A 23,916-nucleotide genomic window follows, 5' to 3' on the forward strand; every position below is an offset into this window, starting at 1 on the left:
GTTTTCAGGTTGCGTTTGAAACTGGGAAGACTAGGGCATAGCATCAGGTCGAGCAGAAGGGTATTGCATAGGCGTGGGGTCGAAAATGGAAAACATCATTTTTTTACATGTGCCAGTCCTTCTTTGGCTATATGGAGTAAACCAGTGTTGTTGCATCTAAGGCTGCGTCTATCCGGTAGCCATTTAAGCTGAGCTGCCAGGTAGGACGGACTCTTGCCATGCAGGCAGGAGTGTGCAATGAAAAGAGTACGAAACATGACTCTCTTCGCTATGTGAAGACAGTGTAACGCTCTCCGAGCTGTTGACACATGATCAGTTTTACGCTAAAACCCCCACTGCATTGTTTTGAACCACTTGCAAACGGTTAAGTTCAACTTTTTCAGCGCCCGGTAAAGTACTGGCACATTAGTCCAAGCGCCTCCCAGTGATACCCCCGTATAAGATAGCACAGCTAGCTGCATCAAGGTACAGTGTAATATTTGCCAGGTGTTTGATGTAATACGTTGTGGTTGACACTAAGCAGCTGATATGGGCCCTCAGTGAGAGCTCTTGAATAATGGTAACACCAAAGTTTTCACTTTCTTGAGGGGAGGGAGAAGACAGTCAGCCATTTGGAAGGAGGAGTAGGCTTGGTCAAGATAGCGCAGCTTACGGCCAGTGCCCAGGATTATGATCTTTGTTTTAGAGTTGTTCAGGGCTAGGCCATTAAGAAACATCCAGAGATGGATTGGTTGTACGTGGCATTGATGACCTCAGTGTCTTTGATGTAATCACCTGAAAGTGGAAAGAGACACTGAGTATCATGAGCATAGTTAGCGTAGCAGGTACCATCATCCACAAGTTGATCAAAAAGTGTGAGCATCAATATATTGAAAAGGGCAGGAGATGGGCACGAGCCTTGTGGCACTCCGCACTTGTGGGCCAATCCTTCTGACATGAGTCCGGTCTGACAAAAATGATGGTACCCAGCTGACCGCTTCATTAGAGAAAAAGGCTCGCTCTAGCAGTTTGCTGGCTAAGATGGAATGATCTACCAGGTCAGCAGAGATGTTTTACCCTCATCCATATATATTGTAAGATGTTAGTCTTAAGGTCCAGAAGGGTGGACTTGGTGCAATGCGCACTCTGAAAGCCTGATTGCTTATGGTCTAGTATGCTATGTGCACTCTGAAAGCCTGATTGCTTATGGTCTAGTATGCTATGTGCACTCTGAAAGCCTGATTGCTTATGGTCTAGTATGCTATGTGCACTCTGAAAGCCTGATTGCTTATGGTCTAGTATGCTATGTGCACTCTGAAAGCCTGATTGCTTATGGTCTAGTATGCTATGTGCACTCTGAAAGCCTGATTGCTTATGGTCTAGTATGCTATGCGCACTCTGAAAGCCTGATTGCTTATGGTCTAGTATGCTATGTGCCCTCTGAAAGCCTGATTGCTTATGGTCTAGTATGCTATGTGCACTCTGAAAGCCTGATTGCTTATGGTCTAGTATGCTATGTGCACTCAGAAACGCCTGATTGCTTATGGTCTAGTATGCTATGTGCACTCAGAAACGCCTGATTGCTTGTGGTCTAGTATGCTATGTGCCCTCTGAAAGCCTGATTGCTTATGGTCTAGTATGCTATGTGCACTCAGAAACGCCTGATTGCTTATGGTCTAGTATGCTATGTGCACTCAGAAACGCCTGATTGCTTATGGTCTAGTATGCTATGTGCACTCTGAAAGCCTGATTGCTTGTGGTCTAGTATGCTATGTGCACTCTGAAAGCCTGATTGCTTATGGTCTAGTATGCTATGCGCCCTCTGAAAGCCTGATTGCTTATGGTCTAGTATGCTATGCGCCCTCTGAAAGCCTGATTGCTTATGGTCTAGTATGCTATGCGCCCTCTGAAAGCCTGATTGCTTATGGTCTAGTATGCTATGTGCACTCAGAAACGCCTGATTGCTTATGGTCTAGTATGCTATGTGCACTCAGAAACGCCTGATTGCTTGTGGTCTAGTATGCTATGTGCCCTCTGAAAGCCTGATTGCTTATGGTCTAGTATGCTATGTGCACTCAGAAACGCCTGATTGCTTATGGTCTAGTATGCTATGTGCACTCAGAAACGCCTGATTGCTTATGGTCTAGTATGCTATGTGCACTCTGAAAGCCTGATTGCTTGTGGTCTAGTATGCTATGTGCACTCTGAAAGCCTGATTGCTTATGGTCTAGTATGCTATGCGCCCTCTGAAAGCCTGATTGCTTATGGTCTAGTATGCTATGCGCACTCTGAAAGCCTGATTGTTTATGTTCTAGTATGCTATGTGCACTCTGAAAGCCTGATTGCTTATGGTCTAGTATGCTATGTGCACTCAGAAACGCCTGATTGCTTGTGGTCTAGTATGCTATGTGCCCTCTGAAAGCCTGATTGCTTATGGTCTAGTATGCTATGTGCACTCAGAAACGCCTGATTGCTTATGGTCTAGTATGCTATGTGCACTCTGAAAGCCTGATTGCTTATGGTCTAGTATGCCATGTGCACTCTGAAAGCCTGATTGTTTATGTTCTAGTATGCTATCTGCACTCTGAATGCCTGATTGCTTATGGTCTAGTATGCTATGTGCACTCAGAAACGCCTGATTGCTTATGGTCTAGTATGCTATGTGCACTCAGAAACGCCTGATTGCTTATGGTCTAGTATGCTATGTGCACTCTGAAAGCCTGATTGCTTATGGTCTAGTATGCTATGTGCACTCAGAAACGCCTGATTGCTTGTGGTCTAGTATGCTATGTGCCCTCTGAAAGCCTGATTGCTTATGGTCTAGTATGCTATGCGCACTCTGAAAGCCTGATTGCTTATGGTCTAGTATGCTATGTGCACTCAGAAACGCCTGATTGCTTGTGGTCTAGTATGCTATGTGCACTCAGAAACGCCTGATTGCTTGTGGTCTAGTATGCTATGTGCACTCTGAAAGCCTGATTGCTTGTGGTCTAGTATGCTATGTGCACTCTGAAAGCCTGATTGCTTATGGTCTAGTATGCTATGTGCACTCAGAAACGCCTGATTGCTTGTGGTCTAGTATGCTATGTGCACTCAGAAACGCCTGATTGCTTGTGGTCTAGTATGCTATGTGCACTCTGAAAGCCTGATTGCTTATGGTCTAGTATGCTATGTGCACTCTGAAAGCCTGATTGCTTATGGTCTAGTATGCTATGCGCACTCTGAAAGCCTGATTGCTTATGGTCTAGTATGCTATGCGCACTCTGAAAGCCTGATTGCTTATGGTCTAGTATGCTATGCGCACTCTGAAAGCCTGATTGCTTATGGTCTAGTATGCTATGTGCACTCAGAAACGCCTGATTGCTTATGGTCTAGTATGCTATGTGCACTCTGAAAGCCTGATTGCTTGTGGTCTAGTATGCTATGTGCACTCTGAAAGCCTGATTGCTTATGGTCTAGTATGCTATGTGCACTCAGAAACGCCTGATTGCTTGTGGTCTAGTATGCTATGTGCACTCAGAAACGCCTGATTGCTTGTGGTCTAGTATGCTATGTGCACTCTGAAAGCCTGATTGCTTATGGTCTAGTATGCTATGTGCACTCTGAAAGCCTGATTGCTTATGGTCTAGTATGCTATGTGCACTCAGAAACGCCTGATTGCTTGTGGTCTAGTATGCTATGTGCACTCAGAAACGCCTGATTGCTTGTGGTCTAGTATGCTATGTGCACTCTGAAAGCCTGATTGCTTATGGTCTAGTATGCCATGTGCACTCAGAAACGCCTGATTGCTTATGGTCTAGTATGCTATGTGCACTCTGAAAGCCTGATTGTTTATGTTCTAGTATGCTATGTGCCCTCTGAAAGCCTGATTGCTTATGGTCTAGTATGCTATTTGCACTCTGAAAGCCTGATTGCTTGTGGTCTAGTATGCTATGTGCACTCTGAAAGCCTGATTGCTTATGGTCTAGTATGCTATTTGCACTCTGAAAGCCTGATTGCTTGTGGTCTAGTATGCTATGTGCACTCTGAAAGCCTGATTGCTTATGGTCTAGTATGCTATTTGCACTCTGAAAGCCTGATTGCTTATGGTCTAGTATGCTATGTGCACTCTGAAAGCCTGATTGTTTATGTTCTAGTATGCTATGTGCACTCTGAAAGCCTGATTGCTTATGGTCTAGTATGCTATGTGCACTCTGAAAGCCTGATTGCTTATGGTCTAGTATGCTATGTGCACTCTGAAAGCCTGATTGCTTATGGTCTAGTATGCTATGTGCACTCTGAAAGCCTGATTGCTTATGGTCTAGTATGCTATTTGCACTCTGAAAGCCTGATTGCTTGTGGTCTAGTATGCTATGTGCACTCAGAAACGCCTGATTGCTTGTGGTCTAGTATGCTATGTGCACTCTGAAAGCCTGATTGCTTATGGTCTAGTATGCTATTTGCACTCTGAAAGCCTGATTGCTTGTGGTCTAGTATGCTATGTGCACTCAGAAACGCCTGATTGCTTGTGGTCTAGTATGCTATGTGCACTCTGAAAGCCTGATTGCTTGTGGTCTAGTATGCTATGTGCACTCTGAAAGCCTGATTGCTTATGGTCTAGTATGCTATTTGCACTCTGAAAGCCTGATTGCTTGTGGTCTAGTATGCTATGTGCACTCTGAAAGCCTGATTGCTTATGGTCTAGTATGCTATTTGCACTCTGAAAGCCTGATTGCTTATGGTCTAGTATGCTATGTGCACTCAGAAACGCCTGATTGCTTGTGGTCTAGTATGCTATGTGCACTCTGAAAGCCTGATTGCTTATGTTCTAGTATGCTATGTGCACTCTGAAAGCCTGAATCTGTCCATGTGCTATTTTGCCCAGAACCTTCAGAAGGAAGTGGGACTTAGTAATCGGGTGATAATTGCCTGCTACACATGGGTCTAATGAAGGCTTCTTCAAAAGAGGAGTGATCCATGCTTGTTTGACGTCTATGGGTACTGTCTGACATGCCTCTAAACAATGCATTTACAAACTTAGCAATCAGCGGGGCAAGTGACTGGCCACAAGCTTTCACTATTTTAAATGGGCCGATATCTCCCCTGCAACTGGTAGGCTTTATACCCAGAACTTCTGTTTCAGTCACCTCTAGAAAGGTAAAAGGATTGATCGGGGGTGACTGGTGTTGAACATGAACAGAGAGCGATGGCGGATTCAATTGGGCAAGCCTGGTTTCAATGTCCCCTTTGATCATGGAGATCGTACTGCCCATATCCTTTTCAATTCGGAAGCACCAGTCTGAGTCTTCACGACTGCCGTTGATGGGGCAGGGGTCTTCCACTTCTTTTAGGATCTTAAAAAGTTCCCTTGTGTCAGACGCGGCAGTCTTAATTCTATTGTCATAGGAGTATTTTTTCGCGGTGCAGATAACCTCTTTGTGCTCTTTATCGGCGCGGCTATACATACATTGGTTTCTCATCAGCAGAAAGTGATTTCTTCCATTTCCCCAGAGTCTTGCTTTTCTTAATTTTCAGGTTTCATATTTCTGATGTGAACCAGCTTTTGGATGGAATGTTTATTTCTGGTCTTAGTTTCTGAGGAGCTAGGCTATCTACAGCTTCGGTCATCATCTTGTTATATAGTGCTGACTTATCCAGAGCAAGATTGTGTAAGAAGGGAGCAAAGAGAGGGGCTATTTAACTGTTCACTGGAAAAGTTCTCAAGCTACCTGAGGGATAAAGCAAGTGCAGTAAAGCTGGGGCAGGCATGGCTAGTTCTTTCGCAGTGCCTCTCTGATTACTGCCTATTTCCTGATGCCCATGATGGGCAGCGGTATTTCAGACCGCCTTCTGGTTTCCTATTTCAAAAGAGCAGCTTGCCAGCTTCACAGTGGGCCCTTGAGGAAGCTTCCATGCCAATGCTGTGCATGCAGCTCTTTGACCCCTTGCAACCATCTCCAGTGGTCATGTCACCTGATCCATATATCTTTATTTGCTGTTTCTCAAATTATAAGTTCATTTGATTAATTTAAAGGTCACAAGGTACTTGAAAAAAGAAGGAAGTTGCAGGATCTTTAGAGAAGATGCTGTGGTGACTGATCAGGACATTTCTATTATTACCGTTTCGGATTGAAAAGAAAAACAGGAAGTAGAAAACTGTAATGTGCACAAGCCCAGCAGCAGCTTCTAATCTGCATGGTTTAGGAACAAAGAACCGCTTAGAGTTTGAGGCGTACATGGGTGTGCTTGGGCTCACGGAAAGGACCTGTATGTCTGCATGCGGCATGCTGCAGAGTTGCCCCGTGCAGCTGGACACCACCACACCTGGGAGGTTTTTCTGAGGCACGGACAAATCAAGTGACAATTGAAAGCTGCAGGCATGTGACGCAGCCCTGAAGGTAAATCTTCAAAAAAAGGTAGTGTGACATCAGAAGCATTTGTAAAAAATAAAAATTAACTTAGGGAGAACCGAAGATTCGGACTTACTTCACTGCACTTCTTCAGGAGAAAACAACTCTTTAGATAAGGTCTATTCAATGAATTTAGATTGGAAAATCCTGTGTTCTTAGTTAGTAGAGTAAGAGTTAGGGAAAGAGTAGGATAGTTTTGACAGAATTAGAAGGAACATTGTTAGAACACAGAAAAAATTAAGAGAAAACATTACAGAATCAAAACACCAAAGATTCCAGTTACGACTACAGATAGTCAGATATTGAGAGGGGGTGCTGTAAGTACAAGTACGCAAGACTAGGTTCTCGCTCCAGCACTCTTAATGACTACAATCCTTGTGTCCCATGTCCCACACACCTGAGAAATGCAAGACTAGGTTATTGTACCAGTCTCAAGCCTAAGGCTCCTAGGACTCTCACCTTGGACACCAGGGACAACAACTTGCTGCCGCCCAGTCCCCCAGCGGCACATACTGACACTCTTAATGACCATAGTCTCTCCACGTCACCTGATCTCCCACTAGGAGACTCAGTGACACCTGCCATTACGACAATCAAGGACGCTCTCATCAACGCTCGATCCCTAGTAGCTGACACCCCCGATATTGCTGACCTGATCATGTCCAATCACCTGGACTTCCTCGCAATTACGGAAACATGGCTACATCCCACTGATGGTCCTGCACTCTCAATTGCCATACCAGATAACTACTCTATCTTCCGGACGGATAGAAAGTTCGGGATTGGGGGCGGTGTGGCCGTCATTGCGATATCCAATCTGAACATCAGAGAAGTTGCCTATCCAGGTCTACATTCTGCTGAACTTCTATCTATTAAACTCCCACTATCTAATACCCGAACTACACTACTTCACCTTATTTACAGACCCTCAGGTGCCATCACCTCCTTTGAGGAGGACATCTCCCATCTACTGACATCTAACACAAAACCAGGTTCACTAATTATGTTAATGGACGACGTCAACCTTGGCCTTCACTACCCTAACGATGCGAACGCCTCCCTGCTTAATGATACTATCACTCAACTATGTCTCACACAAAGCATTAATAAGCCTACACATTCCAAAAGTAGAACTTTGGACTGGTTGGACGACGTCAACTGTGACATCTCCTTGACTGACATCACACCATGCACCTGGACAGACCACCACTTTATCACCTTCACCATACCTAAAGATACGCTAAAAAGTGCTGCCACAACCACTGCACCACAAACTATAGCTAAGAACGAACATAATATTACCATAGAGAATCTAAGACCCTTACTACATCCGATCACCAACACTGATCACACCACCACGAACTCAAACACAACCTCCCTAGTCAAACTCTATAACGACACTTTGGAACAAGCTCTAACCCAAATAGCACCACTTAAATTAATAAAAGTTAAACCAACTGCCCACCGGAACACATGGTTCTGAGCAGAATTAAAAGCACTTCGTAATATCAAAACATCAGCTGAAACCAGCTGGAGAAAAGCCCCTTCTCTCTCCACTAAAGAAAGCTCCTCCACCGCAGCCGCCACCTACAGAGCTGCCATTACGAACGCCAAAAAAGAATTCACAATGCCAAATCTGGCACGAAAGAGCTATTCTCTATCCTAAGAGAATTGGAATCACCAGTGCCCCCCACTGATGACTGCATCAAGGATAAAGCTTGGTGTAATAACATCCAGCAAGCTCTCTCAAACAAAATAGCTCTCTTACAAGCCAAGATAGAATCCAAGAAAGCCAACCTTGCCTCCAAAGACCACTCTTGCAATAAACATAGCTCTCCCCAACCCAACTGCCACCCTTTCCACTTCTCTCCAGTCACAGAGGACGAAGTAACAATTGCTAGCCTCAAACCTTCTAATTGTCAAGGTGACCTGTGCCCTGCCTCGGTTATCAAGGATGGGGCTAAAGACCTAGCTCCTTTCATCACCACCCTGATCAATTCATCATTTAAGAACTCATCTGTCCCCAACAACCTCAAAGAAGCATGGGCCATACCTCTTCTCAAAAAACCTAACCTAGACCCCAATATACCAACCAACTATAGACCCATTACGACTATCCCTTTTCTCCTGAAAATACATGACAGAGTGGCATACATCTAAATACAACGGCATTTGGAAGACAACAACCTCTTAGGCCTGTGACAATCTGGCTTTAGACCCAGGCATGGGACTGAAACAGCCCTCCTCGACCTAAAAATCCAAATGGATGAAGCTAAAGACAAGGGCAATTTGGCCATCTTGCTCTTGTTGGATCTGTCTGCAGACTTCGACTTGGTCGACCATCAAATTCTGACCAAACACCTCTCCTCGGCTGCCACATTCGCCCAGAATGCCACCAATTGGATTTGGTCCTTCCTGTCCAACAGAACGACCAGGGTCTTCGCCCCCACTGCTGCGGCCGACCAAGTCCCAATCCAATGTGGAGTCCACCAAGGATCTTGTATTTCCCCTACGTTTTACAACATCTTTACCGAGCTCCTCTTTGACCGCCTTGATGACCTGGGTGTCACATATACAAACTATGCTGACGATACCCAGGTCCTCATCACACTCACCGGGTGCTATGAGAAAGATGTTGTAAAACTAAATGAAATCCAAGTATGGATGGCTACCCACAGCCTTTGCTTAAATGACGACAAGACGGAACTGCTTATCGTCGGTTCCCAGGCCCGTCTTAACAAACACGCCCCCAGGTACCAGTCCTTCACCAATGAAGGCAACATTATAAAAGTCTCACAAGAAGTCAAAACGCTTGGTGTGTACCTCGACTCCACACTCTGACTTAAAAAACAAATAAACGCCACTATCTCTTCCACTGCTTATAGTAATAAACTTATCAATGTCTGTAAACCATTCTTATCCACCCACGGTTGCCTCACACTGATACTGTCCAGATTGGATTATTGCAACACTCTCTTCCTTGGTTCCACTAATCACAATATGAGCAGATTACAGGTCCTGCAGAACAACGCCCTCAGATGTGCCCTTAATCTTCCCCGCAAGGCCCACATCACCACCATCAGAAAGGAAGTTCACTGGCTTCCTATCCGTGACAGAATCAAACTACGTTCACTCGTCATTACACACAAATGCCTCTCCCTGACAGCCCCACGTTACTTATCAGACAAATTCACCAGACAAAGCACATCCAGACCGACCAGATCCCCTTATCTGCACCAACTAAACATTCTGAAGTTTAACCTGAAAACATCAGGGGGACAAAGCTTCCCTGTGTTAGCAGCTAAATGCTGGAATGCACTTCACATGGAAATAAGAGCTGACTTCTCGTTTTGGTCGTTCAGAGCTAAGGTGAAGGCTCTGTTAATGACTCAGCAATAGCCTGTCATCCGCCTTCTGCAAACTCCCTCACCCTGTAATACTGTGCTATCTATATTCGCGGACCACTCTGTAACCCGGTCCATTTTGTAACTATTGATGCTCTCCATTGTTGCAGACCATCCTGTAACCTGGTCCCTCATGCCAATTATTGTATTTATCGTCTTCTGCTGTCTATTACATGTGCAACCTTATGTAACCTATGTTGCTTCATAAGTCTAATGTGCCCAGTTACCCCAGGGTTTGATGCGCTATACAAATAAACAAACTAAACTACAATATTTGACATTGAAGAGTAAGGAGAGTTTGCATGTGTCTTTCATGTCTCAGCGTGCGTCAAGCTCACCGAATGAGGGTTTCTTCCCAACCTGATGTTTAGTATTTTATCCACTTCCCTTTGGATGGAATGCCCCAAAAGATAAATAAGTGGCAGGCAGGATGCTTGGCAGGGGTGTACGGGGTGTAGCATCTCCCGCAAGAATGGATTCTCTAGCACCTGACAGTGGTGTGGGTTACCCTAGTATAGGGTCCTTGACTGGTGTGACTGCCTGTAACCCTCACCTATAGGCTGAGTGCAGCACGTCTGATCAGAAAGCTCCACAGATTCCTTATGTTATTGTGCAGCAAGTAATCAAATGCAGGGTGCAGTTTAGGGGTCACCAGGGAGCTTTTAGAAGACTGGGATTCATCGTGATATGATGTCATGGCTTCTGAAGTTACCTTGGTCATCTTTCAGGTGATGTCCCTTCCTGTATCTGGGAGAATAATGGTGTGTGATGACCCCAATGATTCTGCGGAACCGGTGCCATGCACGCTGTCAGGAAATGTATGGTTTATCGCTATTATGAGAAAGGCCTTGAATAAGCACTTTACCTGCTTTTATGAATATATACCCATTCTACACTAGGAGCCATAAACAAGAACCTACTCACATTTAAGGACTCACTGGCACTTCATGGAATCAGTCTCAATTCAAGTTTCAACGGGAAGACCATTAGCAAATATTTAGTTGCCCAACGCTAGATGGACCTCCAAATAGCAAACTTAATTGATCGATCTACTGAGCTAGGCCTAAAATGTGTGAGCAAGGTATGGTAAGTGCGTCAACCTTGAAAAAGAGGAGTAGAGGTGAGACATAGATGCGTACAGTAAGTTAACAACACATTGAGAGTTCACAGTCTAACATTATAATGGAAATTAAGGGCGGGTGGCAAACCTCTTTGCAAATGTTGATGGGCTCACACCTCTTCTTTCCATCACCACTGTAAGCAGGTAGACAATTACAGGCCACCTGCAGAGGGTATAAAAGACATGGGTTAGTAATCGATTGCGCAAGCGAGCAACCATTAATGACGACTCAGTGATCTGAACACGGCCTTCTGTTCCAGAGATATCAAGCTGCTAGGAGTCTGTGCTCAAGCTATCAGGCTCTGCGGTCCAAGCAACATTGTTGGGCATTTACAATTCATTGAATTCGTTGAAATCCTGTTGACAGGCTCCTGCATATACCATTTGGTCAGAATTACCCTACTTCCAGAACTGCAAAGACTAGGACCCTACTGGCTGCCCAATCCCCACACCCGGAAATGGGTCCAGGTAATCACTACCTGTCCCCTGACCATTGTTCTTATGTTGTGCACAGACATGTTTCCCTATTTAGCACTGCAGTGCTCCCTTCTGATATGCCTCCCAGGCCCCAAGAGCTCCTGAGCAGCCCTTTGAGATGGCAATTCTTAGCTTCCTGTGCCAGCTGGGCAGTGCCAGAACATGTATCTGTTGGCTCCCTATGCCCAGGTGCCTGCTTCTGGATTTGTCAATAGCTATGTTTCGAGTCCCTGGGTCATCTAGGTTAATACACATGTACAGACTCAAGTTGTGCTTTGCGGCGGCGCCATTCTCTTTTCTTTTTTCTGCCCTGTTTTCTGTCCAGCAGTTTTCTTCGGCTTCTGGAGGGCAATCTCCTCCACCCGGTGCCTTCCTTTCCTCACCATATGTCGGGTGATGTTACATGCCTTTGCTTGTTCGTAGTGTTTAGTGTGCGAGTTGGTGAGCTTTGCAGTTTGCCAGTGTGGCGCTCTAGCAAACCTTTCATCCCAGGCCCGCTATCTTCATGTATGTCCTCATGTGTGTATTGCACCTTGTTTACTGCTATTTTAGAGTACGATAGTGCAAGACCTCCCTTATTTTGCGTTTTGGAAAGATACAGAGAGCATCTGTGACGTCACCCTCCTGCACTGAAGGACCCGTGGTGCTTTACTTTCCATGCTAGCTGCCGGTTTATGACAGTTCAAGTTTAGGGTCCTCTAAGATTGCATTTTCACAGTTTAGGTTTTCACCTTTCTCAGACACCTGCATTTCAGTCTATATCCTGTTCCCTGAAGTATACTAGTGACTGTTTAAGCCTCTCCCGATCCTGCTCTGTGCCATTCCTATGTCTTACAAAGCCTTTGCTACAGGTATGTGTAGCTCTATACCTTTCCAGCCGGTGCTTCTTTCCTTATGTTATCTAGAGCTGACCTGGGCATTCTGCTGGTTCTCCAAGACATGGCATCTTGGGCAGGGCCTTGGCATGGGTCTGTATCGGGCATATCCAGCAGGTCCTGCTGCCAGTGTAGGGGAGGACTGGTCCAAAAAGACCCCCTTCGCCTGCGCTTCCTCCCCAGGTGAGGACTATGGCTCTCTTGGGCGTCCCCTCATGTCACCCGGGCCCAGGTGGTGGAGGGTTCACCCACTGGAGACATCGCCCACACGTATTAATCGCCCACATGTATTAAAATTTAGCTAGGCCTAGAAACCATTTTGTCTGGTAAAGATGGTGTGAGCTCAGCGCGCTGTAGCGCGGCCCCCACCCTTGGAGAGTTTTCAGTCGTCCTTGTTGCCGCAGCACCCTGGCAGATCCGCTGCGAGCACGTTCCCACGAACAAGACGGACATGAGCTAGTGTAATACACTAACATTGTAACAGTTCACCTCCCCCAGTGTATCATCGTTCCCAGCATGACCCGGGCAGCAGGCCTAGGCAAATGAAAAGAACAGCAAACTGGTCATTGTATGACAAACACTCTTTGTACATGAATGTTGAGACTACTTGCAAAGGATGCTTTTCTTCCATAAAATCCCTTATATTACAAAAGCCTGTAAGATGTATAACTACAAGAGATCATGCTCCCATGAGATAAGCGATGGTGAACATATACCATTACAGTTGGGTACTAACGATAACGGCACACATCAGGAATATGGCCGTTACGTGTATGACTGGAAACCTTACACCCCATGGGCTTGTGCCATAACTGAACTAATGCTGCTAGAGAACATAAGAAAATAAATGTAACCCTACCAAGGGCCCATGAGAAGAATGCATGGGAAGGCGCATGTCATATGTGCGCGTCCAGGCCCCAATGCACCACCGCCGTTATGAACAAATGGCGGGTCACTTTCTATGTTCTCCACCAATCCTAACTCTACCTCACTTACTGCAAATATATATATGCATATAACTAAATACTGTACTTGGTAAAACATAATGTATGAATAAGTTGCTCAGACTGGATATAATCGAGACACACCCAGCAAAGGTTAAATGCATGTTTTATATTTTGTTCTTGAATAAGTATTATATAGTATTCAAATGTTCGTGATGTTTTTACCTAAGTCGGCAACACACGAGGGAGATACCTTTGTGAAATACGTACAAGGCCATTCCCCCTCCCACCCTACGGAGACTGCCAAGGCATGAGAGCAGAGACCGCGCCGCGCTGCGTCACCTCCCCCAACCAGACTGGAGCCGCTTCAAAGACTTGTAACCCCCTCTGTAGCACCCAAGGCCACCACCTGCCACATGCATTATTTACAGCACAGCAGTAAACCTCTGCTCGAACACACGCGCCCCCTCGTAAACCTCAAAACCCACCGGACCATCTCAGACTTATGGTCCTGTGCAATCAGGACACCCAACACTCTGACAACACACAGCGGAACATCCATAACGACTTCTAACAAGGCACGAAGACCCGTACCGCCCGTCCCAGGCCCTGAAGCTTACCCCTCGACCTATGGCCCCGGTCAACAGGACACTGGTAACCATGCCCTGACGTATTACCTCAAGTCCTCTCACAAGGTACATTCCTCCTGTGTTGCATTAACCTGTTGTATAACCTATTGAAAGATTTACTGAAGAAGATAATACCACAAATGCTTGAATGACTGCAGTGTGCATGGCCTAGGGCTAAGAAGTCAGGAAAAGACATTCATCTCTGCCACGGGCCGCGATGGCCCCACAACACCGCCTGGATGAACCCTGCCACCCTGCCAGGCCCAGCCCAACCCACGAGGCTGCCCAGTGACGTCTTCCAGCCAAAGCCAACCACACCACAGCAGCACCTATAGTTAGTCGTCGCCACCCAATCCCCATGAACTTGTGCCCCCTATAGTATGTAGGTTCTTATGACGTTTTTTGTAAATAAATACGCCTGTCTTTGCTATTGTCAGACAGAGCGCTCTCGGAGTTTTGCAGAGTTCTTTGCATGCCCAATTCTGATTGATAAACTCCCATTTACGCTCACCCGCACTCTGTCTTGGCCTTATTCCCATTTTGGGAGAGTCCTTCATTGTCTCTCATTGCGGGGAGGATCGTGCTGTTTGGGGACGCTTGCCTTCAGTGGTGACCCCGATAGCGTGATTTTATTTCTTCCTAAACTCGTTATAACCGTCTCCTTTTTGGCACGAGAATCTCCGGTCGAAAAGGGATACGCACGGTGAGCCGGCTCCGGAAGGTTGCCCGCCAACGGCGACCGGTACACTAAGAAGTGCGCACTCAATAGAGAGGGGGTACGGGATCCCGGTTGAAAAATCCCCTTTGAGTACCGCTCGCCGGAGCCGGGGCTGACTGTTGAGCTGACGGCGACACTGCCTGGACGGACCCAGTTTCGGAGACTATCGGTTCAAGACGGACACGTGAGTACTGAGTGCGAGCGATCTTAAAGGGAGCGGGGAGTGAAGTGTAGGACAGGAAACGAAGAGGGGGTACACGGATCTACTAAGGATCATCTTGAACTTTTCTTGCTTTTTCTTTGCATATGGCCATTAGGATTACGAGGTGAATAAGAGATAAGAGTGACGGGAACCTAGCTCCGAAAGGGGGTGGAAGGCGGCGCCGCATAGTGCTATATTGACTAGTACTGGGATTATATGACGAAGTGAAATACAAGATAAAAGTGTTCAGCAAAAGGGGACACTGAGAATATATTAGTGATCGCTATTACTTCTTTCTTTCCTTTTTCTTTAAGGGTAGGGGGAGAATAAAAAAGCACGATTAGCACGAACTTGGGAAGACAGAAAGAGAAAAAAGGGGGCCTACTAAAAGGGGGGAGAGCAGGTTAAAACCTATTGATATATGTGTATGCGCATCCATTTATCTAAGTAAGACCGACAGGGTCAGCCGGCTAGGGAGTAAAGGGAGGGCAGCTCGAATGGTGAATTGAATGCTACCAGGAGGTGTGTGCACCTCGTATGTGTCAGAGGACGGCTTTAATGTTGCGAGTGTGTAAAACGGCTATAAATGTATAATTGCTAAATGGTCATGGTAAGTGTGACCGGATAAAACTTTTAAAGGCAACGCTGATACAGTGACGTGAGTGGGTGCCTTTTCATTTCCGAGTTGATGTTGTCAAAATAAATGACGGGTTGCTCTTGTATGTGTCCCCCAAAGAGAACAAAGTAGAAATTGTGTACGGTCAGTTTTTGTATTGAGCAGTCAAGGGAGTGAAAGCCCAACTGAGCATAACATTGAATGTGAAGTAGAATACGGACAATAATAGTGGTAGTATTTTGATATTGCAGTTGCAAACACACAGAGACAAATAAACACTAGGAGGGCACGGAAATGGGGGCTGAAACACCCTTATCACATATGTGCAAAAGTCTTCCAGGGTACGCGGAGCGGATTAAGAAATATCACGACCAATGGGTAACTGAGTTGAAGGGAGAGGGGCTACCCCAGATATGGCCAGAGGGAGGGTCATTTGATAAAAGCGTTCTAGATATGGTGGTCACATGCATTTTCTTGAAGTATAAAGGGAAACAGTTGCAAAATAGAAGGGAAATATTAGATCTTTGGAGGTTATTTGAAGAGATACCACCGCCTAAAGCACCAGTAGTAAATCCTGATCTCCCATCCACTACTGACAATCCACTGATGATACAGAGAGATGTCAAAGAATTGCCAAGTGTAGCACCACCCATAGAGGTAATAAGTCTGTACCCGATACTAAAAAAGCCAGTACCCGCAGAAGGATACAGTGATCCAACCTATGTACCACCCCCGACAGCTACTACACCCCACAGGCCCACGGCACCTCTGCCATATGAAAGCACGAGGGAGCGAACGCAGGCAGGCACACACAGAGTAGACATAGAGAAACTCACAGATGACCTGGAATCAAGACTGTCGATAGCAAAAGATGAGCTCTCAAGGATAAAGGACATATGCGAACGAACAGCACTGGATGCAAGTAGAACAGGGCGGATGTCTAGAGCATCAGGTGAAAGCAGAAGGCCCGAAGAGGGGTGGAAAAAGGGCGAGATCCTGTTTAGGATCGAGGAAGAACCAACGCGAATAATAGAGGTGGGGACCCGAGAGGAAGATGGTGGTAACGAAGAAAGGCTTGGAGGAATTAGAGAGGAATTACTATGTGATATTAGAGAGGAGCTAGACGAAAGCGACAGGTTGAGTATGGCAATAGGAGGGGGAAGTGAAGGGGAGGATGGTCCATGTTCAATGAGAACCCTGGATGATGAGTGGACGGGGCGATTGAGGAACAGAGTGGGTAAAATGGCATCACTAGGGACATCAGCACCTCCATCAGGTCCGGGTGCCGCAACGAAAGGAAAGCTACAGCTCCCATTGATACACAGAGGAGGAGGGCACATGGGCACAAATGGACAAAGCCAACTTATTAAAGCTATTGCCCCCGTTATCAGGAGGGGCAAGTAAATGGATATACGCCTTCGAAAAACATACTGCAGGGGTACCCCTAGCTGTAGGAGATGTGAAAAGTCTGCTCGTATCAGTGGTGGGCGATCAGGCTGAAAGAGTAAGGGTTAAAGCTGGTTTCCCAGGAGTTACATTAGATTGTGACCGCCATGATGGGGCCTCCTTTAACACAGTGAGGGCTAGGGTGTGGGACGCCCTACGCGAAACATTTCCAGATACACCCGACTTACAGTCAGTGATGCAGTGTACAATGAATGACGGGGAGGAGGCTATGGATTACATTTTTCGGGTCCAAGAGATGTGGAGAGCGGAAACGGGTACGCCTTGGTATCAATCGACCTCTTTGTTTTACTTCATTATAAAAAGAGGGCTCCCAAAGGAAGTGCAGAAAGCGCTCGACAAAATAGCAGGTATTGAAGCAAAGGGATGGCCAGAAATTCAGAGCATAATAGTTCACCATTGCAAACGAATAAAGGAAAGGGAGAGGGAGGTAGCTCAGAAGAGATTGGCAGACGAAGCAAAGTTAGTGCAGACAAAATTGGTGAAGGTCACAGCGGCAGTAGCTGCACTGCCACATAGCAGGGAGGGAGAAGATGAGGAGGAGGGGCTGATAGCAATACAAGGAAGGATGGCAGCTAATTGGGCGGGAGCAGGACAGCGGCAGTGGAACGAGCAGGAGCAAGGTGGAGGTCCGCAGTGGCAAGAGTGGACCCCTCGAGGGGGACGAGGTGGGTATAGGGGCCGAAGAGGAGGTGGACCACAGGGGAACGGGGGAATGGGAGGAAATGGATGGCAAGGTCCCAGGGGCCCCCAGGGGAGTTGTTGGAACTGTGGACGATGGGGACATTACTCCAGGGAATGCAGAGGTAGACAAAACAATGGGTTCCAGGGGGTAGAACAGTATGGACACCCCCACCCAGGAAGCCCATATGGCCTTCCGATGGGACAGCAGCAGCAGCAGAGAGACCCAGGCCAGGGTATCACGGGCCAGCCACAGGGACCCCAGTACAGAACACAGAACCACCCACAAAACAATGACAGTATGCAATATATGCCAGGTAACCCTTTCGCGACAACAGCAAACGGGGCCCCCGCCCCAGCACCGTACAACGGCATGTCAGTGGTCTCAGGAAATATATTTAATGAAGGGGGGGCAATGAGACACCCCGCATAGGACAGCCCACAGAGAAAACTTGCGTGTCCAGTTCTATCCACCACCTACAGTGCAGCAGAGGAACCATTGGTAGGGGCGCAGATAGGAGACAAGCAGTTCATATTCATGGTTGATTCGGGAGCGGAGAAATCATGTGTTAGAGAGGGCCGATTCCCGTTATCTAACAGGAAGTTAGAGACGCAGGGGTTCTCTGGGGCTGTAATTGAAGTTCCTTACACAGAAGTTTTGGATGTAACAGTGGGGGGCAAGACGGTAAAGGCCCCCTTACTATATTACGAACAGTCCCCGATAAACTTGTTGGGGAGGGATCTGATGAGTAAACTTAACATGACCATATCATTTACTGAAGGAGGAATAGTGTGTTCTACCCCCGGGATATGCCCCTTGCGTGCAATGTTGGTAGTACAAGCACACACAACCACACAGGAAATACGAGGGCTGCCACAAAATGAAGAAGTATTTATTGAGGGGCTAAAGATTCTGGCCCTCATAGTTCCAGAGCTAAAAAGCATGGATTGGAGGATTCCAGCAGAGTTCCTCTTCCGCCCCATAGTGAGTCCAAACGCAGCACCAGGATCAGTGGTGTCGTTGGATTTGCACGCTGTGCAGGTATCAACAAAACGGATCGCTGTAATTGGAATGGACAGAGAAGGATGTGAATGGCGAACAGTACTGTGCACAAACCCAAACCTTGCCCTACGCGAGGTAACAGATGAGGACCTCTTTTCAGACACAGAAGGGGATGGTGAGATAGTAATGGAAATAGCGATGCCATGTGATATTTTGATCCAAGCCAGGGAGATCCCCGTCCAATTGATGGCAGTGGTAGGAACACCACCGTCATTTTTTGAGGACGACATGAGGCTCGTGCCAAACAAATTATGGACAACAGGCCCCCATGATGTAGGGCTATTGCACGGAGTACAACCTGTGATAATAAAACTAAAGCAAGGAGCTATCCTACCCTAAATGCACTACTAGTACAAGGGATAAATGCACTACTAGTACAAGGGATAATAGTGCCTTCAAACTCACCATGTAACACATGTATTTATCCAATCAAAAAAGCGAAAGGGGGATCTTGGAGGATGATACAGGACTTACGCCCCCTCAATGATGTAATTCAGAAGGAGTTCCCTCTAGTCCCGAACCCTGCATCCATACTATGCAGTATCCCAAAAGCAGCATCACATTTTACAGTAGTGAACTTGAAAAACGCATTTTTCTCAATACCCCTGGCTGAAGAGAGCAGATACCTTACAGCGTTCACACTAGGGGGAACAAGATACGAACACTGCAGACTGCCACAGGGATACTGTGAAAGCCCAAGCATATTCAACCGCATATTGCATGAAGACTTGGGAAACCTATCAGTAGAGAGTACGGTTATTCAGTACGTAGATGATTTATTGGTGTGTGCACAAGACGAAGCAACATGTAGAGAGGATTCAACAACGCTCTTAACTTTACTAGCCAACAAAGGATACAAGGTAGACAAGGAGAAGTTACAATACTGCCTGACTGAGGTCCTATACCTGGGACAGCTCATATCAAAAGACGGAAAGAGAATAATTCCTGACAGAGTGGAGGCAATAAGATCAGTAGGAGAGCCCACAACAGTGAAAGATATGCAGAAATTTTTGGGAATGTGCAATTATTGCCGAGCATGGATACTAGACTATGCAGCATACACCAGGCCCCTCCTACAAGCACTCAAAGAAGCACAACAGGAGAATGAGAAAATAAAATGGTCAGAAGAAATGAGCATATCGTTTCGATCGCTGAAAGAGCTAATTTCAAGCGCTCCAGTACTAGCAAACCCCGATTATGGACACGAATTTTACTTATTTTCCCATTGTAAGGGAACGCTTATGACAGCAGTACTGACACAAAAAACATCCTTAGGACACAAACCCCTGGCGTACTATAGTGGTACTTTGGATGCCGTGATGCAGGGTCATTTCGCGTGCGAACAATCGCTCGCAGCAGCCGCATTCGCGATTGAGAAAAGTGCCACAATAGTAATGGGGTGCCCGGTGACATTATTCGTGGAGCACTCATTATTTGCAATACTTGAAAGATCAAAAAGCACACTGACCACACAGCGGGCAACAGCATATGAAATCATATTGTCCAGCGCCAATATTCACATAGTGAGATGTAAAACAGTGAACCCGGCCACATTCATTACAGAAGCGTGCACATTGGAGGATATGCAAAATCACGACTGCACAACCCACACAGGAGAAGGTGGAGAGGGTACAGTGGTATGTGAAAACGCCCTGAATGAGGGGGAAGTGTACTTTGTGGATGGGTCTGCATCAATTGATGTGGACACAGGAGAAAAACACGTTGGGATGGCGGTAGTGAGATTAGAAGAAGGTGAGTTTGAAACACTAGTACAGTACCGCCTCCCGTCGCATTACTCCGCACAGGCAGCAGAACTGGTTGCGCTCATAGAAGCCCTACACGCAGCAAAGGGGTGTGCAGTGACAATCTACACAGACTCAGCTTACATGACTACGACAGTACATGGAGGTCTTGCAAGATGGGGCCGTAGGGGATTTAGACGGGCGGACGGAACACCAGTACAACATGCAGAGTTGTTAAAAGAGTTAATTGAGGCACTACAAAACCCTACTGCTGTAGCAATAGTGAAGTGCCAGGCCCATACATCCAACACAGACGTTGTGTCTTTAGGGAACGCGGCAGCGGACGCTGCCGCCAAGGAGGCTTCCTATTTCCAGAAATATGACACAGGTGAGTACATGCTCAAGAACAAGAGAACTGACGAGCCCCCAGAAGGGTACAACATGATGTCCATATCACAAATACTAGAATTGCAAGAAGGAGCTAGTGCAGAGGAGAAACTGACATGGACAAAACGGGGGTGCAGCCAGTCGGGAACAGACCTGCTGTGGCGACAAAACAACTCAGGGAAAGTGGTAATGCCGCTACAGCTACTAGAAGTTGCATTTCAACAGCTGCACTTCCCCGCACATAATACCAAACAGCACATCGCAGCGGACATACAGGAAGAATGGTTCGTGCCATGTCTCCAGGAGCATGTGTCTCGATTGACAATGGAATGCACAACATGCCAAATATACAATTCAGGAATGACATTGCGCACACTCCGGGGAACAATTCCTAAACCCATTGGCCCATTCAAGGAACTACATATAGATTACGCAGACATGGGAGAAAGGTGTAACGGCGCGCGGTACATGATCGTGGTTGTGTGCCCCTTTTCAAGGTGGGTGGAAGCAGGGCCCTGTGCGCGACCTGACGCCAAAAGCGCCGCCAAGTTCCTAGTAAGGGAAGTGTTCCCGCGCTGGGGAATTTGTGACGTGATTCGCTCAGACAACGGCTCTCATTTTGTGAATGAACTTTTCAAGGAAGTGACCACACTATTGGGTATAAAACATAAATTGTGTTCTATTTATCATCCTCAAAGTAATGGCGTAGTGGAAAAGATGAACGGACTATTGAAGGGTAGGTTATCAAAACTATGCTTCTCATTAAAGAAAAATTGGATTTACTGTCTACCTCTGGCGCTATTTGAGTTGAGAAACCAACCAAGCAAAGACCACCATTTGTCCCCACACGAGATTGTGACTGGGAGACGAATGAATACAGCACACTCTCCACCACGCGAACAGTCAGATGCTCACAGAAGTGCCGCAATATTGGGAGAAGAGTTTACAGACTATTTACGAAAATTAACAAGAGCGGCGCGCGCCATCTCTAAACAACTCTCCCCACCCTTTACTAGAGAAGAGGGAAACGTAACAGGATCTATCACTGAACCAGAGCAACAGCTACAGCTGATGCCAGGCGACTCCATTTATGTCAGAAGCTTTGAGCGCCGGTGGAACGCACCACGGTTCCATGGCCCATACGAAGTAATATTCTGCACACCCACGGCAGTGAAGGTGAAGGGCTTAAGGTACTGGGTGCATTTGACCGACGTACGAAAAGCATACAGCAATATACAGGAAGAGATAGATGAGGGGGCACAGACAACAGCAAACGATGAAAATGAGGAGGACGTCTAAATATCAGTGTGTGTGTGTGTGTGTGTGTGTGTCAGCACTGGACTGGAATGGAATAATGACTGACAAGGATATTGAAAAAAAAAAAAATGTGTGTTTTTTGTGTGTGTGTTTTCCTTTTTTTCTTATAAGTTGCTATGTAATTAATGAAATAGTAATATTTTATTTTGTATATACCCTTGTCTGTGAATACCACTCCCCCACATCCCCACCCGCTTCCATTCCCCGTCAACATGTATTGGCACAGACAGTGCCAGCAAAACGTTTACATGCATGCACTTAATGCACTTTTATATCTCAAACAGGAGCGTCCATGGCAACTAACGGGCAGCCTGCAACGGATAGAATTAGTAGAATGAGAGAACTAGTATATGACAGATGTAGATATTCGTATGAGTGTGGATTATCAGTATGCATCACATTGTTTTTTATGATAATGTGTGGATTGATTACATATTGGGGTATAGCGTTCATCTCTATCGAGATGTACGAGGGGGGAGGGAGTAACAACACTACTGGACCAATTAACAATACCATCGGGTCCAATGTAACTACAGGAGTCAATACCAGGGAGGGTGATTTTTTGATATGGGACGGAACTAAACTTGTGTGGGGATATCATACCACACCATCCAGTGTTGTGACTTCACAAAGAGAAAAACCACAAGGGAAAATGCAGAGCAACACAGTGTCTCCACCACACTTATCTAATTACAATGCCCACAGTCTCAATGACCGAAACCCGTCTGCCATATCATGGTTGTATAACACCCTCACCAGCCAGCCTGCCCCCATCCCAGAAAACAATCTGCCAGATAATGTCAAGACAGAAAACGAAAAGCTACTAGCAATGCACGAAAAATTATATGATGAGTGGTCCAAGGGGGGCGGGAATGAGAAAGGGGGGTCTAGGCTGTCCACTGCCCAAGGGATTGGGAAGTACATGAGTAACAAGAACAACAGACGAAAGAGAGAAGCAGGGAGAAGGAAGTATGATGAGTACTATGGGTTAGGACTAGATAAGATGGAAGACCCACGACACCCCCATCAAGTAAATAAGTGGTATGCAGACATGAGTGCCACAGCCAAACAGACAACAAACGAGAGCTGTTATGTCTGTTCCCTCATTCCCCATGCATCAGGTACACCCAAAGTGTTGTTACCAAAAGAGTTGCCTATTGTGGATGCCCAATGTCTCCTTCATCTCACGTTGTGCAGGATTAAGAACACCTTCCAGGCACACGAAGTTACTTTTCGAATGCTGCAGAACGAAAAAACGTGTTACCCGAAAACGGCAGGAGTGGTATGTTTGAAAGAACCATTTTTTGTAATAGAAGGGACACTTTTTTCTGACAACAAGCAGAAGGATGAAGAGGTACTGTGCAAAGCAGAAGCACTGAGAGGTGTGGCACCGGAGAAATTGCAGTGGATAGAAGAAACGTGCACACCAGTATGGAGAGAACACATTTCAAAACTGACTTGGGTAACAGCCATTGAAAAGCCCTTCAAACTGCAGAGCGAGATGGACTACAAACTGTGCTTCAAAGGAGAAGGGAGAACCCCCATGGGAACAAACAAAAACTGCAACAAGACCCTCACCATCCCAGACTTAAGGAAAGAGACAGCGGCCCTGATGGACACATACTGGGTGTGCGGCAAACAGGCATATCTACACCTCCCCCAGTCATGGAGTGGCAGCTGCTCAATGGCCACTCTGCACTCAGCCCTAATGGTGATACCAGAAAGCCACATCGACGGGAGCAAAGGGACACAGGAACGCATGCAGAGTGTGGCTCAACCAACCGCAGAGACACAATTATATGTCCTGTCTTCTGGAAACAAGGGAAAAGTGCTAACCCGTAACAGACGAGCATCAAATTACATATCCAAGGCATCATCAGAACTATTGGCTCAGATCCCAGACAAATAC

General features: G+C 46.4%; 1 protein-coding gene across 1 annotated transcript in view; it reads right to left on the minus strand.

The window, feature by feature from the left end:
* STAB1 (stabilin 1) overlaps positions 1 to 23,916 on the minus strand; it is a 1,160,316-nt gene that overhangs the window by 462,238 nt on the left and 674,162 nt on the right. The window contains exon 44 of the mRNA XM_069643183.1: positions 10,981 to 11,055. Within this exon, the coding sequence (XP_069499284.1) occupies positions 10,981 to 11,055 (75 nt within the window). The remainder of the gene's footprint in view (positions 1 to 10,980; positions 11,056 to 23,916) is intronic.

Source organism: Ambystoma mexicanum, chromosome 2p, assembly GCF_040938575.1.
Source record: "Ambystoma mexicanum isolate Mex_15411 chromosome 2p, UKY_AmexF1_1, whole genome shotgun sequence".
NCBI lineage: Eukaryota > Metazoa > Chordata > Amphibia > Caudata > Ambystomatidae > Ambystoma > Ambystoma mexicanum.